This window comes from Prionailurus bengalensis, chromosome B2 (assembly GCF_016509475.1).
Source record: "Prionailurus bengalensis isolate Pbe53 chromosome B2, Fcat_Pben_1.1_paternal_pri, whole genome shotgun sequence".
NCBI classification, from domain to species: domain Eukaryota; kingdom Metazoa; phylum Chordata; class Mammalia; order Carnivora; family Felidae; genus Prionailurus; species Prionailurus bengalensis.
In genome coordinates this window covers 11,793,049-11,815,213 of record NC_057349.1, presented here as the reverse complement: position 1 = coordinate 11,815,213, position 22,165 = coordinate 11,793,049, and the positions used below count along the sequence as shown (strand labels likewise).

The 22,165-nt window shown below is 42.6% G+C and overlaps 1 protein-coding gene across 4 annotated transcripts in view; it reads left to right on the top strand.

Annotated features, from left to right (window-relative positions):
- Positions 1-17,073, top strand: part of CAP2 (cyclase associated actin cytoskeleton regulatory protein 2) — a 154,910-nt gene extending 137,837 nt beyond the window's left edge. For all 4 annotated transcript variants that reach the window (XM_043590757.1, XM_043590758.1, XM_043590755.1 and 1 more), the window contains 6 exons: positions 2,223-2,412; positions 3,385-3,560; positions 4,676-4,799; positions 4,897-4,979; positions 11,236-11,376; positions 15,611-17,073. In XM_043590757.1, the coding sequence (XP_043446692.1) occupies positions 2,223-2,412; positions 3,385-3,560; positions 4,676-4,799; positions 4,897-4,979; positions 11,236-11,376; positions 15,611-15,694 (798 nt within the window). In that variant the 3' untranslated portion in view covers positions 15,695-17,073. The remainder of the gene's footprint in view (positions 1-2,222; positions 2,413-3,384; positions 3,561-4,675; positions 4,800-4,896; positions 4,980-11,235; positions 11,377-15,610) is intronic.
- The last annotated feature ends 5,092 nt before the right edge of the window (positions 17,074-22,165 follow it).

The window sequence follows — 22,165 nt, the reverse complement described above, 5'->3', positions numbered from 1 at the left end:
TGTGAGAATACAGAACACTCTGTACTGGTACTCGGTACCAGGTGCCGTGAGATCCTGCCGGAGGAAAAGGAGGAAGAAAGAGGTAAAGACCGGGTTCTGCTACAAAGTAGCCCCCGAGGCCTGTCAAGGGAATGCCTACCGAGTTTGCTTTTGAGTCTGCAGGAAAGCCCCTGAATGCTAATTGTAAAGTCCCCTTGGAAACTGGAGCCTAGTTTTGTGCTCTCACTGGGGCTGAGCCAGAAGGCGCTCAGGATGAGTTTCAGCTGGTCCTGAGTTCTCTTATATTTTGGCTTTTATATTCAACAGTTGTTGCAGTAAATCCTTTGTTTGGCGTTCCTGGGTCAGCCATCTGAAGGTATCAAAGTTCCAAAAAGTTGTATCTGTAGCTTATTGGTTTCAGTGTCCTTTTAATGGCTCTTAGAGAGACGCTCTGAATTCTGAGAGCAGGGGCGCCATCAAAATCAGTCTGAGATAGAGAAGCCAGTATCCTCTATCCTTTCCACAAAATAGGACTGCAAAGCTGCAGCGTTTCAGAAGTGAGGAAGGGGTCTGGCCCTCCACTCACTACATGAGCTATTACGTGCTTATGAGTAAAAGTAATGTTGGTGGGGGAGTGGGGCTTTCAGGGTCTGGAACTAAGGACTGGAATATTGCTTGATGTGCAAAGCTCTCTTACATGCTACTGGTGATTCAGAGCAAATTCTCAAATTTCACCCTAGCAACATAATGGGAAACATTTAAGATACGAAGAAAGAAAAATTGGCCGGCCTCATGAATTGTGCAGTCCTGGTTTACTTGACTCAAGCATTCTGATGGAGTCAGGCTGGTCTTCCTTAGAAACAAAAAGCCATCACAAATTACAGCTTCAGGAGACAAGACCTCCAGCCCACTCAGTTTTTCAGACATGCATTCTGAATAAGAGAAGAATCTTTTATCTTTAGAGTAATTCTGCACTTAATAGAGATTATATAAGTACTTTGAAAATAGCATGTTGGGGTTTTTTTTGTTGTTGTTGTTTCAACTGAAAACTACTACCAATTAAAACTTCCCAATATTGACACTTGGGAATACTGACTTGCTTATGAAAATGAGAATATGCTGTCTTCGTTAATATTTAGCACTTAGATGTTTTACATTTTATATTTGGCATTGGAAATACATGAGCCTAAACCACATGTCCATTACTCTCAACTTTTTTAATTTTCTATTTTTTCATTGAATTCACTTATAATGCCTTATCCTAGATACAGAGTTCTACTTCAGGTTTATTTTTTTAACACTTATTTATTTTTGATTGGGTGGGGAGGGGGTGGAGGGCAGAGAGAGAAGGAGACACAGATTCCGAAATAGGCTCCAGGCTCTGAGCTGTCAGCACAGAACCCGATACGGGGCTCAAACCCACAAACCGTGAGAACATGACCTGAGCCAAAGTCGGACGTTTAACCGACTGAGCCACCCAGGCACCCCTCCGCTTTAGGTTTAAAAGTAAAATATTGCATCACCCAAGTTTGTTGTATATGTGTGTTTACATGGGGGAGAGGGGGTGATTTTCTCAAAACATTCAAACATACTCTTCAATTTTTAATTGGTTCATTAACAATCAACATTAGATGCGTGAAACCATCAGATGGGTCCTGGACCCTGATTTGACAGGCATCCAGGTCATACACGGCCCCCGCTTGGGGGTCAGTGTGAGGCATGCATACTTGGAAAATGAGTTCCAGAGAAAGAGTTTCAGTATCTCTCTCTTGAGCTGCTCAAAAAGGTTCAGAAACACCTAATATCCACTGAGTATTTTTGCCACTCTCTCTCTTATTGGTGGTTGTGATTCCCAGCAGCCCAAAAGAGCGAATCCTCATATCGGTTGAACTACATTCTTCTTATGATTCTCAGCTGGCCAAGGCCTGGTTCCATTCAACTCCTGAGCTTTGGATGTGACCCTGTGAATATGGCTCTGTTTGCCTCTGAGTTGGCACCATGAACCCAGAGCATGCAGTTTCTGCCAACAGGGCCCTCCAGCTCAGTCATGCTCTGTTCCCAAGGTGCATCCCCCGCCCCTGCCCTCGGGGGGTCCCAGTGCTCCAGACAGACCTGTGGTGCCCGTTGTGAGTCTTGAACGCCACTTCTTCATTGGTAGCAGGTTCTGAGTGACTGGCGAAATCCCAACTCTCAGCGAGAGCGTGAGTCTGAAGACAATGCTTTCCGTCTTCTCTCTCCCTCAGGGGCCAGTAGCATCAACCGCATCGGCATCGTCCGTCCTGTCCCCTGGGCCTGGCCTTCCTCCGCCCCCTCCCCCACCCCCTCCTCCAGGGCCACCTCCACTTTTTGAGAATGAAGACAGAAGAGAGGAGCCCTCCCCTTCACGCTCAGCTCTATTTGCCCAACTTAACCAAGGGGAAGGAATTACGAAAGGTGAGAAAACTGGACCTTGACTCTGTCTCCCTCTGCCTCTAAGGCACATAGCTTCCCCCCAGAGCCTACAGTGATGGATGCATCATTCCATCCCCATCCCCAAAACACGGGGAGCTGTGTGGGGAAACAGAAGCCTGCAGCGTTCTTCATCTCGAGGGAGACGGGCTCAGTGGGCTGTTACGTGGACCATCAGGAAGAACTCAGAGACTCTGGGTTCCAAGTTAGCACCACTCACAGCAGCCTCGATGCTTCGGCACCATCTACAACCGGGGCATTAAGACCGAGTGAAATAAAATGACAAACAGTAGTACCTCTGTCCTCAAGCAGTGGACAGGCTTGCCAAATAATTCTGTCATTGAAGCACATTTGTCATCACTGTGAACGGTTGTTTTTAATCATACCTTTAAGATAGATCAGGATGTACACGCATTCTGAACAGTAAGGTTTATGCAAACGTATTTTTGTTTTAGACCAGTAATAGGAGTTATGGTGTAATTGTCCCTGTGCGCTGGGCTAGGAGCTAAGAGCCCCAAACTCTAAATTTTCCTCTGGCTCCAGCTGGCTGGGCTGTCCCCTCATCTGCAAGGTAAGAGAATGGACTCATAACCCTGAAGTCTATTCCATACTCTATGGCGTATACTTACTGGAATGCCCTGTCCTTCTAGGCTACACCTGGGGAAAGCATTAGCCATGAGAAAAGAAGTAAATCATGTGATCTTTTTTTGGCCAGGTGCTTTGCTTTTTTATTGAATTTTTATCTATCTTACCTCCTTAAAGAAGTTCCCTCAAATTTAAAAAATGTTTACAGTGCTTCTAATTAACTCTAAATCTATAAGGTCTCTGACTGTGCATATTATTAACCTTGAGAAGCATTACCAAAATTTCTTGTTCTGTTTATATTCATCCAAGAAGTTAGAGACAGTTTCCTTTGCATAAAATACAAAGAAACGTGGCAGTGTGTTCCCTTTCCAGGGCTCCGGCACGTCACAGATGACCAGAAGACATACAAGAATCCCAGCCTACGGACTCAAGGAGGGCAAACTCCATCTCCTACCAAAAGCCTCTCTCCAGGCTCCAGGGCCCCCCCGTCTCATCCTCCTCAGAAACATGCTCCCGTGTTCGAGTTGGAAGGAAAGAAATGGAGAGTCGTGAGTGAAGCCCTTTAATCTTAACCTTCATTCCTGGCATGCTCCAGTGACAGGACCAAGTGCTCACCCAGGTCTTCAGGGTTTCTGAGTGAAAAGACAAAGGCACAAGCCTCCGGCTAGAGCAAAAACCGGGGTGTTTCTGAATGCTTCCATCAACTTCTTTTTTTTTTTTTTACTTTTTGGTTTTTCATTATTTCTCATGCATCCTTTTCTTCACGTCTTTAAAATCATTTTCTTCGTTGTGGTAAAATACACATAAAATTTACCATCTTAGCATTTCAGTGACACCTAACGTTTAAGCGTACGTACTGACTCACGGACGCCAAGTGAATTCGCGTTGTGCAGCCATCAGCACGCGTCCACAGAACTCTTTCCATCTTGTCAAACTGGAACCCTGTACCCCTTAGACAACAACTCCCCACTCCCCCGCTCAGCCCCCAGCAACAGCCTTTCTACTTTCCGTCTCTACGGATTTGACAACTCTTTCCACAAGCTTTTAATCTGTTCCCCGTTCTGGTTGGATGTAGGGTGTTCAGGGCCATGGACAGAGGCACTGATGTCATCTGCCGCTTCATCCACCACTTGCCTGGTTGTGTGAACAGGACAGAGACACAGAGAATGTGCACGAGACCTGGTGCTCCCTGCCAATCCATGGAGCTTCCCCACAGGTTTCCGGAAGACCAGATTCCCGAGAAAGGTGGTCTTGGGCTGCAGATACACAGGGACTTAACACCACGGTCGTCACCAACCTAGTTGTCCAACTCCTTGACGCGGCACATTTTACTGCAGCATTAAGGCCAGACTCAGCATACAGACTGAACAAAAAGCTCCAGCCCACCACCCAGCAGCCTCTTGGGCGCCTGATACTGGTTTGCAAATGGACACTGACCACCCCCCACCCCCCGCCCGCTTCCAAGCAGTGGTTCCATTCATTCCCGTCATTACAAAAACAGAGTAAGACCTATGGTTTGGCCTATTAAAAAGTGGTTCTGAAAGGAAGGGCATATCGAAAAGCTAGAATTAATGTTGAGCCCCACAGTCATTTCAACATGCGGAGGATTCCATTTATCTGCATACGTCCTTGTGTTCAGTATTTGCACGTGTTTTCATTTTAGGAATATCAAGAGGACAGGCCTGACCTTGTGATTTCGGAGACCGAACTGAAACAAGTGGCTTACATTTTCAGCTGCAACAAGTCCACTCTACAGATGAAAGGAAAAATAAATTCCATTACAGTCGGTAGGGCAGCACCCGGGGTCACTTAGGATGGTCAGTTGCTTTGCATAAATATGATGCGTGTGCCTAACAGAGCTGTGTTTCTGTTTGCTTCCTCTAGACAACTGTAAGAAGTTTGGCCTTGTGTTTGACAACGTGGTAGGCATTGTGGAAGTGATCAATTCCAAGGACATTCAAATGCAGGTAGGTGGCCTGTCAAGCGTGCGCTCTGAACCCACTGCCGCTTTGCTCTGATGATCCAGCTGCCCCCCCAAGGGGCCGGCCATGTCCACCTAGAGAATTCTTCTTCCCTTTCCTCCAGACACAGCTCTGTCATCACCTCCTCTCTGAAGCCCTGTCTTTCTTCTTAGACAGTGTGACTTCCCCCCTTTCAGTCTCTTAGACTCTAACACATCCTATCTTGCACATGCCTATTTCAAGAGCAGATAACTAATCTTTGCAGCCACAGACACTGGCTCAGCACCTGCACATAGTCAGTGTCCAATAAATGTTTGGCGAGGTAATGATTGGGATGAGTCAACTAATGAATGAACACAGACTCTAAGAGATTCTCCTAGATGATAGCACCATCCCGAAGAGAATTTTCTTTTCTCAGGGACAGTTGGTTCTGAGTAAGGAGGAAGCAGAGTTTTTGTGAAGAGTCGGTGAGATTATCAGACTAACAACCTGGAAAGTAGGGTTGGAATTGAATTTGCAAACTAGGAGAAAATGTGCACTCCTTTAGTAAATTTTGGTTTAACCCAGTGGGATTTTACAGTATGCCAAGAGTTAATGGGCTTCCTGCCTTTGGCCAGCGATAACTTCCACCTTCGATTACACTCTCTTCATGTTGTTATTTTTTATTATTTTTTCATTTTTTAAGACTTCATTTTTATGTAATCTCTACACTCAACGTGGGGCTCAAACACTCAACTCCCGAATCACAGGCTCTACCGTGACAGGTTTCATACATTTAATTAATCCCTTGTGACCTGATGTTTCCTGATAATGTTTGTTAAAATTGGATTCTGGTTTTATAGATATTTCTCTCGTTTTACTGAGCTTTTTACCACCATCACTTTTTTTTAAGTTTATTTATCTATTGTGAGAGCAAGAGAGCACAAGTGCGTGAGAGACAGAGGGAGAGAGAAAATCCTAAGCAGGCTCCACACTGTCAGTGTGGAGCCCAAAGCAGGGCTGGAACTCATGGACCATGAGATCATGACCTCAGCTGAAGTTGGACACTCAACCAACTGAGCCACCCAGACACCCCACCACTGCCACTTTTACTTCAAGTAATTTGAATGGACATTTTACATTTCACTCACTACTATTTAAGACATGGTTTTGTGTGTGTCCATTTAATGGAAAGAGTCCTGAACCCTGAGCCCTGGGCAAGGCCCCAGTTCTGTCCCCACCTGCCATATGCATTTGGGCAGTTGGCTTCACCTCTGACTCAGAGTTCCCTGCCCTGAAACCCAAGATTAGCTGAGGGATTCTAAGTCCTCTGCAGCCCAAATTCTAAATATCCTTGCCACATAGGCTCTGTGGATACATGTATCTCTTTCTCACTCAGTTCCATGTATTGTCTGTGGTGCATCTGTGTAAATCTCCTTCCCTAATCACTCTGCTTCCATTTCTTCATAAATTTAATTTCCTGATAGAAAACTACTTAGGAGAAAGCAACCAAATAACTCCGCACAGGCATTTACTATATTGTTATCTTCACCACGTACACAGGGAAACTTGACCGGAATCCTCAGCTCACACTTTAGTTTCAAAAATGTGAGTTATCGGGGTGCCTGGGTGGCTCAGTCAGTTGAGTGTCTGACTTTGGCTCAGGTCATGATCTCAGTATTTGTGAGTTCAAGCCCCACATCAGGCTCGCTGCTGTCAGTGCAGAGCCCGCTTCGGATCCTCTGTCCCCCCTCCTCTCTCTGCCCTTCCCCCCCCCTTGCATTGTGTCTCTTAAAAATAAATAAATATTTTTAAAAATTTTAATGTGAGCTGTGTGCTCAAGGCCACTTAACATGTAACACACTCATTTCATTCATTCATTTGCCAAATGTTTGTTGAATGTGTCTGATGTGCCAGGTACTGTTCTCAGCACAACAAATACCAGTGAGCAAACGAGACAAAAATTCTTGTCCTCGTGAAGCTTACATTCTATAATGCCACCTTCTAATGTAGCATTTCTGAAAACCACATCCATCCATTTATTTAATAGTTCTATTTCTCCCAAAGCATTATGCATGAAAATTTTAAGGAAATCACTCATCATCAGAAAAAGTCCAGTTCTGTGGTGCCTGGGTACCTCAGTCAGCTGAGTGTCTGCTTCTTGATTTCAGCTCAGGTCATGATCCCAGGGTCGTGGGATCAAGCCCAGCATTGGGCTCTGTGCTGAGCATGGAACCTGCTTGGGATTCTCCCTCTCTCTTTCACCCTCTGCACCCCCCCCCCACTCACCTGTGCACTCTCTCAAAAGAAAATAAACGTTAAAAAAAAAGGAAAGGAAAAGTCCAAGGGTATATTATTATACTCAAGGATAAATATGGTTCATGTAAACCTAATAATAAGTCCACAGTTTCTGAAGAACTATTTTGGATAGTGAAGTTTCTACACAAAGAGCCAGGCTTTCTCTCACTTCACATTATTTTTAAGCAACCCTCCCCTCCCCAAGGTCACAGAAATGATATTCTGTGACTGAGGTGAGAGCACATATTTAACCAGGTGAAAAGTATTCTGGAAATAATCTAATCTACCCCCTCTGAATTTTAGAGAGTATATTTCAAGCTTCCTTTTATTCTTACAGAAATGAGATTGGGTAGCACTGATGATATATAAGGAGTTAGCGTTTTTTAATGAAAATACATCACGTTCAAAATTAAAACCAATTGAATTAAATACAAAACATGAAGCTATAGTAAAGTGGAAGAAAACAGTTTTAAATACTCATAAATTTCTGGAGAAATAATTCTAAATTGAGAAGTAATAGAAGAAATTATCAAGAAAGCTATGTCTACTTAGAAATTTTAAATTTCTGGGGCACCTGGGTGGCTCCGTTGGTTAAGTGTCTGACTCTTCATTTCGGCTCAGGTCATGGTCTCACGGTTTGTGCATTTGAGCCCCTTATCAGGCTCTGCGCTGACAGTGTGGAGCCTGCTTTGGATTCTTTCTCTCCCTCTCCCTCTGCCCCTCCCCTGCTCGCTCACGCGCTCTCTCTCTCTCTCTCTCTCAAAATAAATAAACATTAAAAAAATGTTTTTAACTTCTGAACTCTATATAAAAATGCCTACCGCATAACCATTTTTAAAAGTGATCTACAAAGATATCCATGATAACCTTGCTAAGAGGAAAGAACACTTTTGTACAATTATGTAGAGCATGATTTCATTTTTCCATATACACACACATATATATACACAGATATATTTGTATCTGATAATCCTAGAAAAAAAAGTCATAGAAGATATACTACCTTCTGTGACCCGATTAAAGGCATCTATCAAAATCCTATAGTGAAAATCAAACTTCATTTGAATCTTCAGAATTCCCCATTAAAGTCAGAAATAAAGAAAAAATTCCTTCTATCATTGCCTTTGTTCCATAATGCTTTAAGGGTTGTAACCCAGCCAATGACAAGAAAAATCATTGGGAAATATAAAACTGGAAAAGGAAGAGACGAAAATGAGAGAGGGGTAGTGAATGCAGTGGTGGGTAATACAGAGGGGACTTCGACTCGACTGTAAGATTATAGTCCTAAAAAAAAAAAAAGGAAAGAAAGAAAGAAACCAAAATGTTAAACCCTGACAAAGCTGTTTGACATATGTATATTTGCGTGTTATATTTTCTTTGTTGCTATGTTTGAAATAGATCATTCTAAAAATATCCTGGAAGGATAAACCGTGGTTATCTGTCCAAGAGGGACTGAAACTTGGCAACGGGGTTCAGAGACCAGAGAGAGACATTTTCTTGAATCCTTTCCAAGCTTTGGATGTTAAAATCAAATGAATGTCATTAACTATTTAAAACATTTAATACATTCTTTTATTTTTTTAATTTTTTTAAACACTTTATTTATTTTTGAGAGACAGAGACAGAGCGTGAGTGGAGCGGGGGAGGTGCAGAGAGAGAGGGAGACATAGAATCCGAAGCAGGCTCCAGGCTCCGAGCTGTCAGCACAGAGCCCGATGTGAGACTCGAACCCACAAACTGTGAAATCATGACCTGAGCTGAAGTCGGACACTCAACCAACTGAACCACCCAGGCGCCTCTAATACATTCTTTTGAAGGGGCTTGGTTACAATGGAGATGAGTGGTTGGCCAGGGAGTGAGGACAGGGTTTGACTGTAATTGGGCACTAGAGATATTTGGGGAGTGATGGAAATATTCTAGAACTGAGGCGAAATGATAGTTGCACACATCTGTAAACCTACCAAATACCATTAAATCGTGCACATGAAACAGGTGAATTTTGTGTTTGCGGATTTAACCTCAATGACTTAAAAAAGGTTGAAGGGAACAAAGGGGCATTCACCTAAGTTCATATGATTTGGTCCAGGAATTCCGTTTTTGGCAAACTACCCTCAAAACATGCACACAAATTTTAAGAAAGAAAAGAGACTCAGATATTCTATGGAAATTTTTTAAATTTTTATAGAGAAATAGGGGCACCCAGCTGGCTCAGTCTGTGGAGGTGTGACTCTTGATCTTGGGGTTGTGAGTTTGAGCCCCATGTTGGGTGTAGAGGTTACTTAAAAATAAAATCTTAAAAAAATTTTTTTGTAGAGAAATACATTTGTGGAAAAACCAAACTAATACAGAAACAGATTAAATGCTAGAGCATTGGCCTGGGCAAGGTCACACGTCACCTGTCACTCAGCGGAGGAACGACTCTTGGACCCAGTTCCCTTGATAAGAAGCCATTTCTGTTCCCAAAGTGCTCCCAGACCACCAGGGCACAAAGAGCATGTCTACAATCTATGCTCATGCAGTGTTGACCAAAACATTGTGGAAAAGAGCATTCGTACCATATTGGGGCAATGGTTTAAGGTCTGCTGTTTCTTTTTCAGACTTTCGGAAACATGGAGTGTTTATGCATTTGTAATACAATATAGCAATATATAAATATCAGTAGAGTGGATTAGTGTCCTGTGCTTGCCTCAAGGGTCCCCATTCTGCCTCACAAACAAATCACCAAAGACCCACTGACAGTTTATCTTTTCTCTTGACTTGCCTGGCTTCCATATCGTTCTAGGCAACTGTAAATGCTTTTCATCACTAGAAGATAAATGGAGAAATCACCAAAACATTACTGCTGACACATTTTTGAAATATAGATCTATGTATTGTTACTGTTTTAGTTTATTTATGGCAAATCCCATGCTTACCTGACCTTGAACTACCTCTGCATTTTTTTTTTTTTGGCACTGGGGCTCATTGCTAACTCGGTGTCCAGTTTCTATGGAGAGAGGGAGAAAACAGAGAAGTGTGGTGACCTGGCTAGACTCCCCCTGAGGAATTCTTTACATCACCTGCACCATCGACAGGAGCTGCTCCTTGGGTTTGCAATCCAGCCTTTTCTTCAGGGTGAAACAGCAGATGTCTTTATCACTTCCAATTACCATTACAAGAAGCAAAATTATAGAGTTGTAATATGGTCATTGGGGAACAGGCTGCCCCTATAGAGATTGGTGGGGGGGATGTCTCAAAACTGTTAAAACAAGAAATTTGAAACTGAGCAATATTTTTATAGCACTTAGATATTTGCAAACAATACAAAGAACCGCCCCCCCTCGTGGGTATGATCCTGTTTATCTACCCAGTGAGTGGCCTCAACCAAGTCCCCGGTTTTGGCTCCTGGAATTAATACATTTCAAAATAACCTGGACCTCAATGTCTTATTCAGGCTTCACATTCAGCCAGTGAGATTTTTATCCGGCAAAAGACTTATGGGAAAAGAATTGTAGTGTTTCTTATTTATTCTTATTTAGGTTCAAGAAAAACCTACTCGATTACAGAACAGTGTATTTACTCTTAAGTGGCAATATTAGTATTTGTTTTAACCTAAGATTGATAGATTTGTCAGAATGAAAATTGTAAGCAAATAAAAGCAAATGCTCCTTGTTGCTTTTATCATGAAATCAAATATATGTTGCAAATCCACTCGAGGGGGGTGAGACTTTTTCTGAACACTTAGCTGCTGTTTTCACATTAATCCCTTCATTTTGTCTCAGGAAAGAGACCCTGTGGCTTGAGAATCCCTTTGTGTGGTCCTTTCATTCTGTCCCCAAATGACACCCACCAGTTCAGCCTGGACACAGTGCCATTAAGCAGCCTCACTAGCCCTGACCCAGCTCTTCCTAAAGCTCCGGGAAGCCCATGCACCATGCTTATTCGAGGACATTCTAATTTTTATTTCTCTACGTTGGTCCCAGGATTGTTCTCTTGTTTATTTCAGGTCATGGGGAAAGTGCCAACGATTTCCATTAATAAGACGGAAGGTTGCCACATCTACCTCAGTGAAGATGCACTGGACTGTGAGATCGTGAGTGCCAAATCATCTGAAATGAATGTCCTGATTCCTCAGGATGGTGATTATGTAAGTACCTTTTAAAAGCCGGTAAAGAATTTTTCTTGAGCATTTTTTATTAGCATTCTTTTTTTATTCATTTTTTTAATGTTTATTTATTTTGAGAGAGAATGTCAAGCAGGCTCTGCACCATCAGCACAGAGCCTGATGTGAGGCTTGAACTCACAAACTGTGGTGAGATCGTGACCTGCGCTGAAATCAAGAGTTGGATGCTTAACTGACTGAGCCACCCAGGCGCCCCATCCTTATTAACATTCTTAGAGATTGATTAATCAGCTCCCAACCTGTGAACTTCATTTGTAGAATAATTCACAGGCAGAAGAGGAATTCGGAGAGTTGCCTTCCACAGTTCTTCTCCCCTGTTAGTTTCCTGACTGGGCTCATTCCTGGATTTGTGATTCTCTAGGAAGTTCACTGATAATTACCTTAACGGGCAAACTTTTCTCAAATGGTACCCCATACATCTGAGTTCATGGTACTGAGGACTGACTGTTTTCCTTTGCTGGGGTGGAGGCAAACAGAAAGGAAGGAGAAATGCCTTGGGGAAAAAATGGGAGGGAGGTCGACAATAAGTAGACCTATTTCTCCTGTAGGTATACTTACAACAGGGGTTCTCAAACTCAGTGTAAGGATCAGCTGAGAAGCTTGACGAAAATGTCAGCTCCCAAAGTCTGCACCTACAGGTTGGATTCAGGGGGCTTTGGGCGGGGTCTGGGGATCTGCACTTTAACAGGCATCCCGGGTGATTCTGATGCCATCAGCCCATCCAGCCCCTCTGAGAAACACAGCCTAATTGATTCTGCAACTATTTCTTCTCTATGCCTCCTCTCCCCAACAAAGCAACCCCTAAAAGAAGCACGCAGATGCTCTCACACATCGAAAAGGAAGTCTAAATGAATACTTTTTTCTGCATCATTCAGTGTGGTGAGCTTGCTGGTTGATGCAACTTGGAAGCAAGTTATTGCTTCCTTCTAGTTGTTGCTTCTTGGAAGAGTACAGATCAACCCAGAGGCAATTCCCTCTGACTCTAACTGTGCAGGAAGGGGGAGGGGGGGAGAAGGGACAGGGAAGCAGGGAAGGATGGGAGAAAAAGGAACTTCGAAGGCACCGCATCAGCCTGTGGTTCAGACACCAGCCGACTGTCTACACAGTCTACTCAGGTTGATCTCCTTAGGCAGACGACATCCATGCTCACACGTTCTCTTTGTCCACCTGTCTTGAGTACTACCCAGCCTCATGCTAAGTAGCACAGCCTAGAATCCATCCTGTCAGGCTGAAAAACAGAAGTCCGCCAGCACTGGGCCATGCCTCCCAGCTCGGTATTTGGCCGGTATGACCCTGAGCTGGGGAAGAGTCTTCTCACATTCTCCATCTCCACACTGCTGAGGAGCTAAAACTAATACAAAGCAGCTTCGGATAAGAGAGCTGAAACTTAGGGTGGTCCCTGGCCTTTGAAGCTGTGTAGGCAGAAGGCTCAGTCTGCAAGGGACCTGGATCTTCTAAGAAAAACAGTGGGTCTGGACCACCTTGCCGGAGTGATTGAGCTAGCATTCCTGGGCGTGGTCCCCGGATCTGCATTTGTTAAAGCTTCTCTGGTGATTCCAACATGGAGCCAAGCTTGAGATCCACTGACCTAAAGCATGAGTAGGGGTCAAAACCTGAGCTTCCAGGCTGAAAAAGGAGTCTTCCCTTTATAGGTAGATTATCTTATGCCCTCATTCCAGCTTCTCTTCTTTTTTTTTTTTTAATTTTTTTTAACATTTATTTATTTTTGAGACAGAGAGAGAGAGCATGAACAGGGGAGGGTCAGAGAAAGAGGGAGACACAGAATCTGAAACAGGCTCCAGGCTCTGAGCTGTCAGCACAGAGCCCGACGGGGGCTCGAACCCACGGACCGCGAGATCATGACCTGAGCTGAAGTCGGACGCTTAACCGACTGAGCCACCCAGGCGCCCCATCCAGCTTCTCTTCTTATATTTTCTAGTTGGAGGTGGAAGGAAGCAATACACGGGTCCAGCCGTGGGCATAGCAGTCTGGGGGTGGATGGTGGGGATGACTCATCCTGAAGGAAATCAGTCGCCCAGAGAAGAATGTCATCACATTACTGTCACTTCACTCCCAAAAAAGATGTGAAGCAGCTGAATCATGGTTACTAGCAAAGAAGCACCTCCACTCCGGGGTACTCCCCACCTGACCTGTTCTTGAGAGCAACCACCAAGCTTCCTTGTCTACTCATGGGGAAGAGACCCAGATGGGATACTGACCACACACACACACTAGGTTATGAAGACTTCAGCTTCTTTGCTTCATCTTAAGGCTTTCCACTACAGATTTCACTCAGGGAGAATTCATCGCTCCTTAGAGAAAGGGCCTTCCCTAAAATTAAAAAATTTTAATTTTTGTTTGTGAGTTCAAGCCCCGCGTTGGGCTCTGTGCCGTCAGCGTGGAGCCCACTTCGGATCCTCTGTCTCCCTTGATCTCTGACCCTCCCCCACTTGTGCTCTCTCTCTCCCCGCCCCCCAAAAATAAAATAAAGAAGAAGAATAATTTTAAAAAAGGGCTTTCCCTTTAAAATAAATATAGCTTGTTCCAAAAGAAGCCGTTGCATCCCACAGCTGAAAAGATAGGACTTGCATGTATATTCCACTGAAACATTGTGTCTCCTTGATGGCTGAATGCAGACACCAGCTTGTTCGATACTTGGGGTTTCAGCAGTGCTGTGTGTTCAGGAAGTCCAGGGAGGCCATGGAAGCCAGCATCAAGAGTACTGCTTCTCACCTTCCTTTTCGATCATCTTCTTTTTTTGAACGTTTATTTGTTGTTGAGAGAGTGAGAGCGAGCAGAGGAGGGTCAGAGAGAGAGAGAGGGAGACACAGCATCCGAAGCAGGCTTCACGCTCCGAGCTGTCAGCACAGAGCCTGACGCGGGGCTCAAAGTCACGAACCGGGAGATCATGACCTGGGCTGAAGTGAAGTGGGACACGGGAAAGACTGAGCCACCCAGGTGCCCTGGATCCTCTCCTGAAATGACCGCAGAATCACTTTCTGGGGAAAAGAGAGATTCCAAACTACATTTGTTTTGGCTCTCCTGCATCCCCCCTCCATCCCCCACACATCTCTCTCTCTCTCTCTCTCTCTCTCTCTCTCTCTCTCTCTCTCTGGGGCATATATTTCCCAGTGGGAAGAGATGGTGGCAGGATGCAGAGTAAGAAATTTATAACCCGAAGCACATTTTCCTATTTCATCAAAGGGTACAGCAATAACACCGGGATAAAACCTTTCTACTCAGCGTGACTGGACATCAGCAGCCTCAGTGTCCCCTTGGAACTTTCTGGAAATACAGATGACCATTCTCTTCCCCAGCTCTCCTGAATCAGAATCTGCATTTTTAAGTTTATTTGCAAGAGGAGGTGGGGAGGGGCAGAGACAGAGGAATAGAGAGAGAATCCCAAGCAGGCTCCGAGCTGCCAACAGGAGCCCAACACAGGGCTCAAATTCACGAACTGTGATATCATGACCTTAGCTGAAACCAAGCCCAATGTTTAACGGACTGAGCCCCTCAGGGGCCCCAGAATCTGGGTTTGAACAGGACCCCCAGCTGAACCTGTGCAGGTTCGAGTTTGGTGGAGAGACTGTCCACCGCTGGCCGCTCTGCTCACAGCAATAGCATCTTAAGCCAGTTGCTTGACCTCCCAGACTTGTTTCCCATGGATGGCGTCTCAGTAACACCTCACTCACAGGGCTATCAATTGACTGAGTCCATGTATATCTAGTACTTAGAAGAATGCTTCATTCTTAGGGGGTTCTAGGTTTCCCCCACACACACCCTTTTTTTTCAAATTTATTTATTTTGAGAGAGAGAGAGAGAGAGAGCATGAGCAGGGGAGGGGCAGAGAGAGAGAGAGGGGGACAGAGGATCCGAAGTAGGCTCTGCACTGTCAGCACAGAGCCCGATGCAGGGCTCGAACTCACGAACTGTGAGATCATGACCTGAGCCAAAGTCAGACTCTTAACTAACTGAGCCCCCCAGGCACCCCAGGAGGATCCAGCTTTAATCACGATGCCCGCACAGTCACAGAACTGACACATAACTATCCGGGTCTCCACATGACACACAGGACCTCTCCACAACACACGCTTGGGTCCCCTAAAATGTCTTTGTCCATCATGTGACGCTATTCAGGCTCCCATCTGTTTGCAGAAGAAAGCCCGGGTTCAAGTAACTTTGTTCTTCATTCTTCCAGAGAGAATTTCCTGTTCCAGAACAGTTCAAGACAGCCTGGGACGGATCCAAGTTGGTCACGGAACCTGCAGAAATTATGGGCTAACCTCCAGAGAGACTGAGCCCCCTGACCTGAACCCATCAAAAAAAGAAATAAAAGCAAAACAAAAAAAAACAAAAAAACAAGCAGCATTGAAGACCTAGAAGTCGCAGGAACACCTACTGCTTTAGTTTTGGCTTCCAGCAGTTCTGTGTTCTAGAAACAGCATCGTTTCTGGCATGCCTTCGTGGGCATTTTGAAGTATTTAACGTTTCTTCATGATTTGCCTTTGTGTGTAATTTGAGTTCCACATGATGACTAGTGAGCATTACACATTTTAAGGGGGAGGGGAGAATTCTGTCCCCCTAATATCATGAACACAGTAGCTGATAGGTAAAAATACTGCATGATTCAATTTGACACTTCGGTTTAATTGCTAGTTGGAAAATAAAACCTTTGAGAACCTAAGATGTACATTTTTACCCTTGAGACAGTTTCAGTGTGATGCAGTAGTAATATGCTCTGAAAAGTTTTGACCTTTTTTCCCTCGTTTTTACCAAATGTTCACCTTTGTCAGCGTGGATACATTGTCAGCATGATACATATTTCAAGGCACTTTTTTTTTTTTTTTACAAAACGTAAGAAAATTCCATCCTAAAGACCATTATCCAGTTTCTTGGTCCTTAAAAGACTTGTATTCTTTACAGTTACTAAAACTTAAAACTAAAAGTCGTTTCTAATTTTTCTTAAAATATTCCTCTGCCATTGTCAAATGGGAAACTTTTACTTTTCTGCAGAAAGTTTTTTTTTTATGCCAAACGATTGGTGGGAGGAGGCAGACAGATTACCTCACAATTTTGCTCAAAGATCAAGCTCATAAATTTTTTTTGTTTCCCAGTGTTGAACCTGTTGAATGAGTAATCAGATGCCTTGTAAAGTGTGTCGTTAATGTTTTATTATAGACTTCCTTTTTCGCTTTCCAGACTTCTAACCAGTCTCAAAACGATGAGAGTTAAAAAGCCATAGATGTAACACTTCTTCCAAAACCTAAGAAATTGTTTGTTGGCTTGACTTGCTGCTCCTATTTTGTAGTATTGATAGAACATGCTTTTCCAGTACAAGAGAAACTAGCATATTCCTTTGTATTCTTTCAGTACACAGCGCTGAACAATCCACAACTTGTTGGATCAGTGTAATGAATTCTAGTATAATGCTTGCAGACCCAATACAAGCATATATATATTGTGCCTCCTACAGCCTTTGGGATACGTCGTTTCCGTTTTTTAAATACCTTCTATACCCATATAGTATTCAAATTACTAATGCTCATGTACCAAGGTTTTGCTATAAAAGTTTTGTTCATATGAATTACGTGGCTTTAGTAAATATCTTTTTTTTCAACTGTAAACCTATTCTGAAATAAAGTAAAATTCTAATTGTTTAAATCCTGTGATGAATTCTGGGTGTTAAAATTATTATTTTCCACTTTGATTTGCCCCCTTGCTCTTATGTCAGATATGTCAGATTCAGGAAAGACGGCTGAGCCCTTCTGGTTGAATTGGGGAATGTATCCAACATGCCATCAGCTTCCCTGAAGAATGGCTTCTTGAACGTACCAGATAAAGCCATTTGCAGTTGGAATGACTGTCAGTCAGAAAAGTCTAGAATCCAGCTCCATAATTCAAGTCCTCTTCACTAGGAAAATCCCCCTCATAGACCTTCATTAATGTAAATATCCCAGAAAATGAATTTACTTTTTAGTAGGATACAATAATACATATATATTTTAATGTATAATATAAGGAAAAATAACTTACAATAAATTTGTAAATAAACTTCTGGAGGAAAAATTTTAAGTGGGAAGAAAAGACTCTAAAAAGGACATGCTACATATCCATTAAATAGTAATAATTTACATCACTCATCATCAGAGAAATACAAATCAAAAACCACAATGAGATACCACCTGACACCTGTCAGAATGGCTAACATTAACAACTCAGGCAACAACAGATGTTGGTGAGGATGCGGAGAAAGAGGATCTCTTTTGCATTGTTGGTGGGAACCTAAGCTGGTGCAGCCGCTCTGGAAAACAGTATGGAGGTTCCTCAAAAAACTAAAACTAGAACTACCCTACGACCCAGCAATTGCACTACTAGGCATTTATCCAAGGGATACAGGTGTGCTGTTTCGAAGGGACACATGCACCCCAATGTTTAGAGCAGCACTATCGACAATAGCCAAAGTATGGAAAGAGCCCAAATGTCTGTCTACTGATGAATGGACAAAAATGTGGTTCATATATATAATGGAATATTACTTGGCAATCTAAAAGAATGAAATCTTGCCATTTGCAACGATGTGGATGGAACTAGAGTGTATTATGCTAAGCAAAATAAGTCAGAAAAAGACAAATATATGGAATTTAAAAAAAGATGAATAAAAGGGAAGGGAAAGAAAAATAAAAACAGAGGGAGGCAAACCATAAGAGACTCTTAAATACAGAGAACAAACTGAGGGTGGCTGGAGGGGAGGCTTCTTAGGGGATGGGCTAGATGGGGGATGGGCATTAAGAGGGCACCTGCTGGGATGAGCACTGGGTGTTATATGTAAGTGATGAATCACTAAATTCTGTTCCTGAAACCAATACTACACTGTTAACTAACTTGAATTTAAATAAATATTTTTTTAATTAAATGTCATAATAACAAAAAAGTAGTCCTAATTTTATATTGAAAAAGTTCACTTAAAATTCTTAGACTCTGTTGGCTGGCCTTGGGCTGGTATCAGGCTTTCAAAATGCTTCATTACAGATACTGAGAATTTGGACTTGAGGTTCAATTATTTTACCAGCCCTGGGGCCCTAAGTTACCTACTGGTTTTATGAGTAGGTTGAATTTATTGAAAAAGGAAAGAAAAAAAAACAAACAAACTTCGGCATATATAGGAAAATAATTACCAAGACAATGCTGCTTTTGCAATATGCTTGTTTTCTTGCACATTATGGAATTGCAGTGTTACCAGTGATATGAGGCCCTAATAAATATTGGCAAAGGGGTAAGAAATCCAGAGTAGCACAACTGAATGTCACGTACATTCACCAAAAAAATCAGAGCAAAAATAAATGTCAGCAAATCAAGTGCAAGGGTCTCCTGTATCTCTTTGCTTTGTGATGTTACCAACTATCCTTTTGTAGGATCAAATGATTAAAGAATCCAGAGTCTATTGTTTTGAAAATTCTTTCCTTGATACTATAGTTTCCATCAGATAATCTATTACTCGTAGTCTTATTTTCACAAGACGTCTTAAAGTGAGAGGTCCGTACAAACCACTTCTCCTTATTTATGGAAATTCTTTCTAGAACTGGTAGGAAATACATACAGTTTTATTCATTCACTCATTCATTCAGTTGAAAATGTCTACTTCAGGGGCGCCTGGGTGGCGCAGTCGGTTGAGCTTCCGACTTCAGCCAGGTCACGATCTCGCGGTCCGTGAGTTCGAGCCCCGCGTCAGGCTCTGGGCTGATGGCTCAGAGCCTGGAGCCTGTTTCCGATTCTGTGTCTCCCTCTCTCTCTGCCCCTCCCCCGTTCATGCTCTGTCTCTCTCTGTCCCCAAAATAAATAAACGTTGAAAAAAAAAATTTAAAAAAAAAAAGAAAGAAAATGTCTACTTCAACTTCTTAGAGTCTAGATGAGTTTATCTAAAGAGTCCCTTCATTTTAAAGAAGAAAAAACTGAGGTCCAGTGACATTAGCAACTTGCATAAAGCAAGCAACACTGTTTTATAACTGTTTGATAATTACTATAACTTGACTTTGAGTCTCACCACGTTTCTGAAAACTCTCCAAGGACATTAAATCCAGTGGTTTTATCCCACTCCTCATCCACTGAAATTGTGGACGCTACCGTTTCCCTGTTAAACTCTATTTGATTTTGTGATGCCCAGTAAACATCTCTGGTTCCTCTCCCTTCTTTTTCTCCCTCTCAGATGCCCATTTGTCTCGCTTAACTTCATCTATCACTTCTGTGTAGATGACTGCCAAATCCACATCCCCAGCCCAGTTCCAGTGTCCCCAGTGTCTTAACTCCAAGTGCCCATAGACTATTTCTACCCACCTGTCCCAAGGGCATTCCCCGTGCCAAAAATTAATACACGTTTGCTACACATATCCGTATCTTCCTCGTCTGCCTTTCTAGCTGCAGTCAATTGTCATTGACAGATCTACAACCGGACATTTCCTGTGACAGGAAACACCCAAAGAGAACCAGATCTGGAAGGAACCATGGTTTAGTCTTAAATGTGCTTAATTCCGGATATCTTTGTGACATTTAATTGGAAATGAAGAGCGTGCAGTTGGTTATGGGTCTTTTCCAATGCCTGCGACACGAAATCTTTAGGAAGCATTTCCTAAGTTTCATGTTCCAAAAATGACTTTCATTAAACATACTCATTTCAAACAATTATTTTAAACCATTGGCACTTTCTGTACTTCAGATACAGATACAATTTAAGGGCTTTTAATGGCTTTGGCAGACAAGTTGATATAAGCTTGTATCTGTGCTACAAGTGAAAAGTAAGCCAGCTCTAGTTAACCAATGATGATCCATCCAGATTTCTCCAAATGGTTTTCATTCTTCTACAGTTTGTTTTGTGACTTTGCACAGAACATGCAACTAACAAAGGGTAACATTTGCCTATCAGGAGAGAAGTTTTTTCACGTTTCCCTCTAGTACAACCTAACACTTTATATCGAAAGATGCTTTTTGCCCAAAGGTACAATTTTGAATATTTGAGTTCTAAGTCCCCTTTATTGCAATGCCTTGCTTTTTATTAAGACCGTCACAGTCAAAAAAATGGTATCCCATACTGCCATGAAGAGCCAGGTAAAAGAAATGCATCGTTGACCACACTTACTAAACCATAATGGGTATTTTTAAATCCCATTCACCAATATCACAAAGGTGTGCCTTAGTCACATTCAGTTACAAATTTCCCGTGACATCAATAATCCATCTTGGAAACTAATCAGAAGGGGTGCATTTAAAAAAAAGGGGAGGGTTGTTATTTTTAATAATAACTGCATGGCCTCATTTCTTCAACTTGTAAATCAATAGACTTCTAATGGACCTTCTTCCCATGAACATAACAGTTTTGTAGATTTGTTTGGGAAAGTGAGATGTGTTGGGGAAGACTTATTTTTCTTCCTGCTCATTGTCCTGTGGGGGACATTATGTTTACACATAATGAATGGTACACATGTCCTAGCAGGGGTGAGCTAATGACACATGTCCCCCAGCAGCCTGCCCTGCATGCAGCCGATATTATGACACCCCCCTGTTTCGGGCATTCTTCTTCAGAAGAAAATACCCGAGTTAGGCAGGTGCAGACTGCTGGTTCCAGGTGACTGACTGCCATCTGTGATCAAGCATGCTAAAATCTATGATCCTCTATGGACATTTAGAGACACAGCCCTGTAACATTACTGCAAGATGTACAGAGACCTAGAGAAATATTTTAAAGAGGCATATATGATATGTATTTTCAGGAAAAAGATAGAAATATATGGCAATATGGTATTTATCGGAGTTGTATGTCCTATGTACTCTCCATATCCTGGGATAGAGAAAAGTTGGACGAATAACCAGGAATTTTCTTCCACTCTTACAGACCTTACTTTGTCAGCTCTGACGGCAATGGTAAATCAAAACAGAAATTTTGCTATTTATCTAATTGAAGCAAAACAAAATTAATTGGATATGCCTACTGGGAAAAAATAGTATTTGAGGGGCGCCTGGGTGGCCCAGTCACTTAAGCATCTGGCTCTTGATTTCGGCTGAGGTCATGATCTCGGCTCAGGTCATGATCTCACAGTTCATGAGTTCCAGCCCTGCGTAGGGCTCCGTGCTGACAGCATGGAGCTTGCTTAGGAATCTCTCTCTCTGTTTCTCCCCTGCTTGTTCTCTCTCTCTCTCTTTCTCTCTCTCTCTCAAAATAAATAAGTAAACTTTTTAAAAAATTGTATTTGAAAACCTAAGTTATCCAAATCACCTGTCCACATTCACTAAATAAGTGGTCAAAACTTCCCTATATATATATATGTACTCAAACACTGCTGATATGCGAGTATCTGAATAAAGAAGGAATATTTTAATGTAAGCCCATTCACTGGATGTGGAATTCAGAGAGTGATGTCCCATGATTAACAACCAAAATCCAGTTCTCTAAGGAGTTATCAAAATGTTCTCTCGTTTGTTAGCATCTAAAATAACTACACCAGCAATATGGTCTACATTCTGTAAGATGCTCCTACTGAATGGCTATCCAACTATTACATCAAATTAAATCAATTCCATACTCTCTAGTTTTCAGAAATAAGTCTCTCCAACATCTCACCAGATAGGCATATTTCCAACAGGGTTTATCTTCTGAGGGAAAAAAAATGCTCATATTTCATTAACTCTTCAAGAGAGTAAAGCAGGTCTTGCACTAATTAGAAGGAACGCTGGCATGGAAGTCAGAAGATCCGGGATGTGCTCC